At 36.7% G+C, this 10,543-nt stretch overlaps 1 protein-coding gene across 4 annotated transcripts in view; it reads left to right on the top strand.

Annotated features, from left to right (window-relative positions):
• The first annotated feature begins 5,862 nt into the window (after positions 1-5,862).
• The window catches only part of atrnl1a (attractin-like 1a), a 274,652-nt gene continuing 269,971 nt past the window's right edge, over positions 5,863-10,543 (top strand). For all 4 annotated transcript variants that reach the window (XR_013205966.1, XM_077237252.1, XM_077237253.1 and 1 more), the window contains exon 1: positions 5,863-6,585. Coding sequence is in view for 3 of the 4 variants with exons in the window: in XM_077237252.1 (XP_077093367.1) it covers positions 6,242-6,585 (344 nt within the window). In the remaining variant the exon portion in view is untranslated. The remainder of the gene's footprint in view (positions 6,586-10,543) is intronic.

Below are 10,543 nucleotides of genomic sequence, written 5' to 3'. Positions count from 1 at the left end.
CACTTATTTATGTATTTCAAAAGTTGTATCTTCAGTTTACCTATTGAGGGCAGCATGTCAAATCTGCCACAATTCCTTGGTCATTAAATGACTCACACTATTATCTATACTTCTTTAATATTTAAAAATATGTGAAAATAAAGTGGTTCTGAATAATTCAATAAGCAGCGAATGTATCGACAAAATGTCCTGCAGAGAATGTTTCTGGATTAATGGATAGTCTGGCAGTTCACAGATCATATTGACAAAGCAGAACACTGTTTATTTCATTTCAGACTTTGTCCAAAGTATGGATTGTGAGAGGTCATGCATGCAGAAGAGGAAAGATATCAGGATAAATACAATGATAAAAGGCAAAAAGTAAAATATTAATATATAAAAGGCCTCACAAGAAATACATATGTTTTTTTATGGCTTTTAGTCCACATTTGTTTGAACATAAAACAAATAAAAATATAAAAATATATAGGTGGCCTATACTAATTCAATATAAGGAAACATTAGTTCCATTTACCGGCAAGAGGTATGTCGTAGCTGGGAATGACATCTCACCTGAGTTGACCGCGTTCCAGTAAAAAAGTCAGAAAACTAAGATGGACTTGTCCAGGCAAAACTTTGTGCTTACCCTTTCGGAATACTAACACATTAAAAGCAGTATTTTGCAAAGATAATGCTGAAGAATTATGTTCACAAATAGAGGTCAGATAGTATAGCCTACTGTGTGGACCACTGAGTTTATTGAGACAAAAACAAACCGAAATGCTAATAAACAACATATTACTAGTGTTTCACCATGGCTGATGCTATGAAAAGCCATATTGGACTCTGAAGTTGTGGTTGTTGCACTCCCCCCGAGTTTCCCAGTCGCAAAGGCATACTTTTAGTTGGCGTTCCAGTTAAAAGTTCCTACGGGAAGTTCCTAGGAATTTCCAGTAGCACCTCAATGCAGTACATGAGATCCACGGGGAGGAGTCGGATCAAGATCCAAGGGGTGGAGATGGGTAGGATTAGGGTTGGGTTTAGGGATGAGGGGTGTGTTTAGGGATCAGGGGGCGGAGTTGGCTAGGTTTAGGTGTATGTAAGGTGGGAGGAGTTGGATCTGGATCCGACTCCTCCCCACGGATTTCATGTTCCGCAGTGAGAACCATCTCGGAATTTCCCACGTCTGAGAACAAATGGAATGCACCATTACTATATGACCTCTTATTTGCTTCTGTTCTGACTAGCAAAAGCAAGTAAATAAAATCTCCTGTTCTACTTTAAAGGGACATTGTGTAGGAATTTCTCCCATCTAGCGAAAGTGTATTTTGCATTCAAACGAATTGTGCTCTCCATGCGCCTCGCTTTTTCAAATGCGTGTTGCATCTACGGTAGCTGTTATGTACAAAAAAAGCTATGACAGGATGTCTTCTAATAGCACTTCGTCGAGTTTTCCTTCGGGTGAACAGGTTTGTTATTTCAAATAAACTGCAACTTGACCCAACAAACAAACAAATGTTACAGTTAGGGTTGCCACCCGTCCCTTAAAATACGGAATTGTCCCGTATTTATGAAATAAACAGCGCGTCCCTTTTTGAATCAATAGGGGACGCGTGTTGTCCTGTATTTCCGAGTTGTCTTAAACGCATCATTCCATGCAAATCATTCCACCCGCATTCTGTGAAGACTCGTCCTATTCTACCCTTGATTGGGTAATACTCGCTGGCATTGTTGGTTTGATTGGTTTGTTTAATACCATCAGGTTCAGGGCCAATCAGAGTCAGAGGAGGGCGGGTCTTTTGGCAGAGAGTTGATGGCAATAGAGTGCAGAAGTTATGACGTCACTTTGTAGGACAACTGAGAAGTTAGCTGCGCATGGGTTCCTTCAATCGAAAAGCTATGCATTTTCCCCATAGACTTTTGGAAAATCGCAAAAAATAAGATCTGTGTTCAACAAAGAGTTGTGGCCCTTACACGTTTTGTCTATCCAGATAATCTTTACAAGTTAATCCAAAATGTATACATTTCGAAGCCTATATAAAGTTTAAAAAACCACAAGCAGACACAATAAAGTTTAAAAAACCACAAGCAGGTTATAACTGGTGTGTTTTATGTCATAGATCAAAACGTGAAAATATTTAGAGGCTTTGTTAACCACAGACCTTATTTCAGGCGATTTAGCAAAAAACCAATACTGCACAGTACTACTTCTGGTCTACTGATGTTTTTGATGTTCAGGATCCTTTGCTAAAGTCTCCTGCACTATATATTTTTGTCCAATCAAACTTAGTATTTGTTTGAGTATCAACGCATTTGTTTAATTTATAGTGAATAAGTTACGGATCTGTTAATTTAATAAGTTAATGAAGTATGGTTAACATCTCACATACATCTCTAAGGAAAGGCAATTTTTTTTTTGTGGTGTCATTGTCACACTTTGTTAACGTTGTTTGTGATACAGAGTGATTGCATCTATCCACACTGATTTCAATAGCAGATAGCTTATTATAATGTCCATTGGTACTGATCTCATTACTTTCCTGAAAATTATGTTTTGAGTTATGATATACCACCATAGGCATACCGTCGGGCCTGTGGTCATTGTGGCCCCGAGGGCTTTGGCCCCTGCTGCGGCAGGCGTCCCTTATTTTTTTGTATTGAAGGTGGCAACCCTAGTTACAGTATGAATTACTGAGTGACTTGCCGGGGCAGTGACAAGCAACCCTCACTGCACTGCTCTGCTCTGCTCCTCCGTTTCTGCTGCTTTCAGTTACGTGACGCTGGCTCTGAATGAAAACGTGTTGGCCTAGTACTTTTTGACCCTCTCTGCTGTTATAAGCCTCCGTGGACCTACCCGTCACATGTATATAACGATAATAAATTCTTCGTTTACGAGGATAGGTCAGATAATTAGGTATTTGTACACCATTGAGGACATATTTATGAATAAAAATATTGATTTTAGACAATAAAATACCTAAAAAATGACACATTGTCGCAGACCTTCAATATGCAACTCAAAATGCCTCATTCTATTTCATTAAGAATAACTCACAAAAAAGTATTTTCTTTCTTTTACATGTAGACAACATGTTATTAAAAGTAACAAATCCTCCAAGTACCAAATGTTAAAATATTCTTTGTAACCTGTGTCTATTTTAATTCTAGTCCCATGTGTGTTAAAAGTAGTTTAGTGCATCTACAGCACCTTCTGTATCTGATCACAAGAGGGCACTAGAATATCTCTTTTCCCTATTTGATGCACGTTACCATAGCCTACGTCACCACTCAACTACAGCTTTTTAAAATATAATTTCTGCGAATGTAACATTTTACAGCTAAAATTCTAAATTAATATTGAGATTTTTGTAATGGTAGCCAAAGTATACACTTTAATCACATTAACATGGCTATTTTCTCAGTGGAAACAAGTGTAGGCCTATTTCTAAATATACTGCTTCTATGCATCTTTTTAATATCCTGCCATTTGTAATGTATTGCAACACTAGACACATAAACAAACGCACTACCTTTTCTTCTGTGTTGTTTTCAGAGCAATCTCCAGCTGCCTCTAATTTGTACATAAGTCACATAATAAAGGCTATGATGAAATAGTGGAAGCTAACCCACTCTCTGTATTTCTGTCATTGGCCAATGGACGATTGTGTAGGTCTGGTGATGTGAAGTATGTTTGTTTAATCTGAATTACCATTTTCCAAATGTAGGTTTAGTTATAATAAAAAAATTAAAAAAAACAAATCATAAGTAAATAATAATAATTGTTATTTAATAAGTACATAGTCCTCACAGTGTTACAGTGTTCTATTCTGTAGCTGTAGTGGAGTCAGACAGATGGTCGGCTCTATTGCGTAATCTGTTTCTGCTATAAATCGTTTACAGAATGTGATATCGCATGTTTCTCCTCCTCGTCAGTGTTCCACAATCACTTTCATTGCAGGTGCTTAGGCGGATGTATTCATTATGACCTACTTCAAGTTATCCTGGAGGGAAAATCTAAAACACAGCAAAATAAACCAAAACGATCTCATGGGCCTTGTACTTTAAAATTAGACGCATTTAATAATTTCCATTTCAGATTCTTTTTTATTAACTTCTATATTGTATAAGAATATGTACTTACTGATGCCTGGTTTGCAGCCATTTATCAATGTGTTTTTACACATGCTCATGACTTGCTTCAACATCTAAATCAACATGAAAATTTGCTGAATGTCATACAATCTGGCAAAAATTTAAATGGCAATTCTTATTATAGCAACCCATAAAACCTAGTTTTGCTTCCACTTCTCCAATCAACCTCGATTAGGTCCCTTTCGAGTGGGGCAATCAGGTTACATAAAGTGGTACAAATTTGGCTAATATCAAAGTCCCCCATGACTTTCTGTTTTCCTTGGTTTCTATCAACAGAGCCAATCTAATTTTCCTGAGAAAGAAAGTGCAGTTCTCCTGAGTGAGAACATTTTATTTCTCTCCCGCTGTGAGTGTACAGTGTATGGCTGTGTATGGCCCTCTGAGAATGTTGTTGACATCTTACCCAGATGATACATCTTTATTTGTCTATAGAATATTTCAATTGTCCTATTATCACAAATGATTCCCTGTACGGTGCATTTGGATACATTTCAGTTTCACCAGAGTAAAGGAATGATGGGAAATGTTGATGTCCGTTTCACAGATAAACAATCCATAGCTTAATGCTTTATTGACAATACTGGCAATGTATTGTAAGTTGCGGTAGTCATTTATTGTGACGTATATCCAAGTGAAACTGCTTCTCGAACAAGAAAAAATGTAGGGCGGGACTTGATTTTGTCCATCGAGTATTGATTGGATGGTTGTGGTTTGTTATTGCTGTGATCTCATGTGAGTGACAGGTTGTCCGACCCTGCAGTAAACATTCCATCAGAGAAAAGAAGAGATGTCGCTTCAAAAGGAAGGTGAAGTTATGCTGCGTTCACAGCTTTTCATAATTACCGTAAATAAAGCTCTGTATACTTGTCATACACTGGTCGGTCTGCACAGCACCGCTTCAAGTCGAACACACTTTTAATCTGCAGTGTTCAGGTGGTACAGTGGTGTTAGAAGACGTAGCTCTCTGAAAATTGCATGTTGTGGGCTAATTACAAGTTCTAATATAGCATGTGAAGGAATTTTACAGTTTAGAATCATTATGGTAATTACGACGTGGCGTGAATTTTGATTAAAGATTACGAGGACACATGAATTAAAAAAATAATGTGCACGGATGAATCATTTAGAATACTACAATATTCCGCTTTAAAGAAAAAGAATGGCCAGTTTTTGTATCATGGTGACTTCAAAGCTAAATAGATATATTTCAAGAAACAAAAAATATTAAAATTATAAAAGTATAACAAAATGACAAAATAATTAATTTAAATTTAAATAAATAAAAAAAAGCTGATATAAAATATAAATAAGCAATATAATAGCAAGAGAACAAGAGAAAACTACTTTTTGTTATATTGAGATCATGAGAAATTATTGACTACATCTTTTGTATTCCGCAGAAGAAAGAATGTATACATGTTCTGAATCACATGGGGGATTGTAATTTTTGGGTGGAGTATTCCTTTATTTTATTACCTTGACAAAAAAAAACATTGCTTTTATGACACGCACGACGCGCGCAGTTCTGGACAAACTAATAGAGCGCTGTCACTTTAAATGTTTAACGATTAGGAGTTTCTCATCCTACTATGAGAAAGGACTGGCTCTTGAATATTAATTGAGCACGTGACCGATTGGCCGCGCCAGGAAAGACACCAATCAACGTCAGCGTAATCTACTTAATATTCATAAGCCCAACCTTTTCCGTAGTAAGATTTGTCATTTCGCTCTGAGCTCAGCTGAAGCACCAGTAGAGAAGGGAACTGCACATTGTTTTGGATAGGAGTTGAGCTGTCATTCCCCTCCGAGAACATCTCTGAGAGAAACAAAGGCGAAACGGCAACAACAGCACGACTTGTTGTTCGGGAACTCATACTCAAATCATGCAGTTTTTTTTGCGGCTATGTTGGCACAGTTTACGAACATAACTGCACATCTGTATCTCATACGTCGTTATTTCTGGAACGATATAATTGATATGGTTTGGGCTTTTTTGGAATAACGCGCTGCGTACAACGTCGAGAACAGACTGAAAAAAGTTCCGTTACATATTGGTTACTTAATTCCTGCATGGTGGCAATGACAACCAACCACACATTGTAGCAAAACCATGAGCAGCGTTTCTCTGCTCTGTAAAGAATTCAGATTTAAAAACCTAAGGTCTAATGAAGACTGTAACCTCATCTCTATGCTTAGATCAGAGGAGAACAGGAGGATGGATTTTGGCAGAAGAATGTCTCCAGCCTTCTCCACGAGGTGTTTCATATTTAGGACTGAGGAGCTCAGGACGTACCTTTTCACGTTTGTGATGTTTTGCCTGTTAATATGCACTGAAGGATCCTATTCCAAAACCTGTGATAAAAACTGCATATTTGGAAGATGTATCAATGGAACTTGCGTCTGTGACCAGGGATGGGCTGGAGATCAATGTCAACATTGCCAAGGGAAATTCAAGTGAGTAATGCTTTTACCCTCAGGTAACAGGTTCATTGTTTGCAAACAACGTTTACATGTGGCGTTAGCAGTAGACCGACATTAAGGCGGATTACAAGAGTGTGGAAATGGAAAAGCGTTTCCCTTCTTGGTTAAATTTTTGCCTTACTGTTATTAAGAGCGCAAAGGCTAGAAATAAGCGTTTTCGTTTTTTATCCACTTGCCTGTTCTTGCAGACAACATATATTCAAAAGGGAATTAAAGGGATATTATGTCCTATATAAAATATGGATATTTTATAAATTAAATCCAATTTAAAATGGATATATATCCATATAAAAAGTGCTTTTACACTTTGAAAAATAAAATGGTTATTTTAGGAACTGTTCACTGAAAGGTTCTTTGGGGAACCAAAACGGTTCTTCTAGCATTGCTGCAAAAAAACCTTTTGGAACCTTTATTTTTAAGAGTGTATCATAATAGTCAGATACTGAGTCTAGGATTCATGAAAGTTTACGGTGTTGTCAAATCAGAAGACATTGTAGAAAACTCTTCATCATGTCATATAACTCATAAGAAATGACACATTTGTATCTATAATATCATCAAGCACAACATAACAGATGGTATATTGAGATTGTGGATTCCAATCAGGTCTAAATTGAAGGTTCCTTTTGTAGAAATGTATGTGGGACAACTCTTTTTGACTGAACCATAGTCAAAATAAATCGCTAAAGAAATCTCATTTTATTTCTCTGAGACAACAATTGAGACCTTGGTTTTGTGTAAGGCTCCTGCCTCTCAGATATTTCTCCTAAGAAACCAACCAGAGTAATCTAATATCTCATAATAATTGCAAAAAGAGGTCTTATAATATCTTAAAGGAATAGATCACCCAAAAATGAAAATTCTGTCAGTATTTACTCACCCTCATGTTGTTCCAACCCCATAAGACCTTCGTTCATCTTCGGAACACGAATTAAGATATTTTTTATTAAATCTGAGAGCTGGATCACTTCTAAGGGATTGAGACTTGCCAGCCAAAAATAACGACTTTATTTCAACTATTCATTTCCTTCTCTGTGGGCCTCTAGTCAGTTAATGTAGTGTGATTGCGTAGAGCTACGTCACACCTAGGCTCACTATTGGCCGACGCTGGTCATGTGTGTGATGCGTGTGACGTATAACAACAGAAGCATACGCTATTACACGGTGAACTGACTCGATGCCCACAGAGAAGGAAATGGATAGTTGAAATATTGAATATTGAAAAGTTATTTTAAAAAATCGTAATTTAAAAAAAAAATTGCGCACAAAAAATATTCTCGTCGTTTGATAAACTTAGGATTGAGCCACTGTAGTCACTTGGACTATTTTAACGATGTCTTTAATAACTTTTTTCGGGGAACAAGTGTCAATCCCTTAAGAAGCCTATGGAGGAGTGATCCAGCTCTCAGATTTAATCAAAAATATCTTAATTCGTGTTCCGAAGATGAACGAAGGTCTTACGAGGTTGGAACAACATGAGGGTGAGTCAATACTGACAGGATTTTCATTTTGGGTGAACTATCCCTTTAATATCAGAAACTGCCAAGATTTGCTCAGAAAACCTGCAGTAAATAATATTTCTTATCACATTTAGCCAAAACCAGATTGTCTGGCCAATTCACATTACTTTTATAGCGCTAAACTCTTATCTCATGTCCACAGTTGTTTCATTTGTGTTTATTTTATTTCTCCCAAGGAATTTAAATCAAATATAACTGAGAACTCAATAAAATCTCCTGATCTAATGAGCATCTCTGAGAATTGTATTCTCAGTGTTTTTAACTTAATGAACATTCAGTGGTTAAGTAGTTGAATTTAGAGGTATAGCCTACTTGCATTGGTGCTTGAAAATGGTTTCCTCTTTGAGTTCAAATACATTGTGCTTTAGTAAGGGATAATGATGTGGTGTGTTTAAACTGGCCCTGTGACTCTGCTCTCTTTGAAGAATCGGCCATGCTGATTATGTTCAATCATGTGTAAGTGACATGTTATCTTTTGCAAAGGTAAAGTGGTACTTCTGGCTGTAGAGGAAGTGTGAGAATAGGTAGACTCCTATGCATTGTTTTCAGCACCACTTTCATCAAAATGTGGGTACTCTAATGCTGTACTTTATATCTCAAAATAGTTGCTAGAACATTATGGGCATGCAGTGTCACTCATCAGAGTGCCTTCTGGGGAGGTGAGGAGCTTATAAAGAACTTAACTGAAGGATCTGACCTTGTAATTCCCTTATCTTTGAAAATCTCCACATGTCTATTTCATTTCAGAATGCCTTGTAATCTGCCAGAGAAGTGCTTGTCAGTCAGAGATTTAAGGAAAAGTTCACCAAGAATGTACGCACTCTCATATTGATCCAAACTCGTATGAATTTCTTTTTACTGTGGAACACAAAAGGAGAAATTCCAAAGCTTTGTACTAAAGAAGAATTGCATCATTTTTGTATGCAGTTACTACGGGGAATGCTTTCAAACTTCAAAAAGAAAAGAAAAGACACAAGCCCCATGAAAATGACTTGGGTGCAATATTCTTCTTCTTTTTTATTTTTGTATAAAAAGTTAATAAGTTCCACAATAACTTTCAGTGCAGAAGGAGACCAAAATTCAACTCGTCTTTCAATGAAAGCCTTGCCAATGTCATTGTGCATGATTATTAGGTATGTATGGACGAGCAGACAGACAGATAGAAAAATAGTTCTGGAATACTGTATATAGTTAAATAGATAGAAAAGGAAATAATGTGTTAATCTGAACCCATTGTGAGGTAGTTTTCAGTACCTAACTCTACTTAATTGTGACAGACAGACAAGGAAATAATTCGTTATTCTGAAACCAGTGTATTGTTAGGTAGTTTGCGATACTTAACTACTTAATTGTAAATGACAGACAGACAGACAGATAGATAGATAGATAAATAGACAGATGGATAGATGGACGGACAGAGAGACAGACAGACTTTGATGAGACCTTGAAGTTGTCTGGCATCACTGTTTGTACTGTGTTCTTATGCTATTCCTTATGCATTTTATAATATTTATGTGGGGTTTTTATTTTTCCTTTTTTAGCAGAGTAGGCATGGCCTTAAAGAGAGCGCAGACTGTATGGGAACACTGATTTGAGCTATTTATGGAAATGTTTGTGCAAATGTATGTTGGTTTTATCCTTCCTATTTATTGTGTTCATTGACTTGTTTTAACTCTTGTTCTTAATCATCTTGTGTACTTATTTATTAATCATGGTGGTAAGGCATGAGTAGGCTATATGGTCCAATTTCTCCAATTAGTAAGCAAGAAAATGTATTTAAGAAAACAGTCACTAGTGGAAGGGAGGATTGGAGGATGGATTACGGTTTGAATGAATTTGAACAAGGTTATTATAGCATTGCTTGAATGCACTGCAGCTAGCCTCCATAGTTGAGTTGGTACTGTGTTAGTACCTAACAGTTCTAGTTTTTAGCTGCTTTATTTCTGATTTTAACCATATTTATTTGCACATTTTGCACATTCACTTTGATAAACATCTTTTTAGATGGCAACATCACTCCCGTATTTACATCTTGGTGTGAATCTCCTTGTGACAGCTTGGGTCTCTATCACACAGACAGAGAAGGAAAGAATGTGTTATTCTGCAACCAATGTATTGTGAGATAGTTTGCGATTCCGAACTATTTAACTATGAATGACAGATCGAGATAAATAGATAGATGGATAGACAGACAGACAGAGACAGATAGAGAATGAAAGAATGCGTTAATCTGAAACCACTGTATTGTGAGTTAGTTTGCGATACCTACTGTAGCCTAACTCTACTGAATGTTGTCTTACCGAGGAAGGACAGGTGATGTCAGTGTTTAAAAAGTATGTTATTAAGTTGCCTTCCTTATTGTGGTTTATGAAAAGCGCTATAAAAAATAAAAATGAACTGACTTGGGAAAA

The sequence above is a fragment of the Siphateles boraxobius genome, unplaced genomic scaffold (genome assembly GCF_051911475.1).
Source record: "Siphateles boraxobius isolate OS27281-9 unplaced genomic scaffold, OSU_SipBor_1 20, whole genome shotgun sequence".
Lineage (NCBI taxonomy): Eukaryota > Metazoa > Chordata > Actinopteri > Cypriniformes > Leuciscidae > Siphateles > Siphateles boraxobius.
The sequence above is the reverse complement of the archived record's forward strand: the minus strand, read 5'-3'. Positions and strand labels throughout refer to the sequence as shown.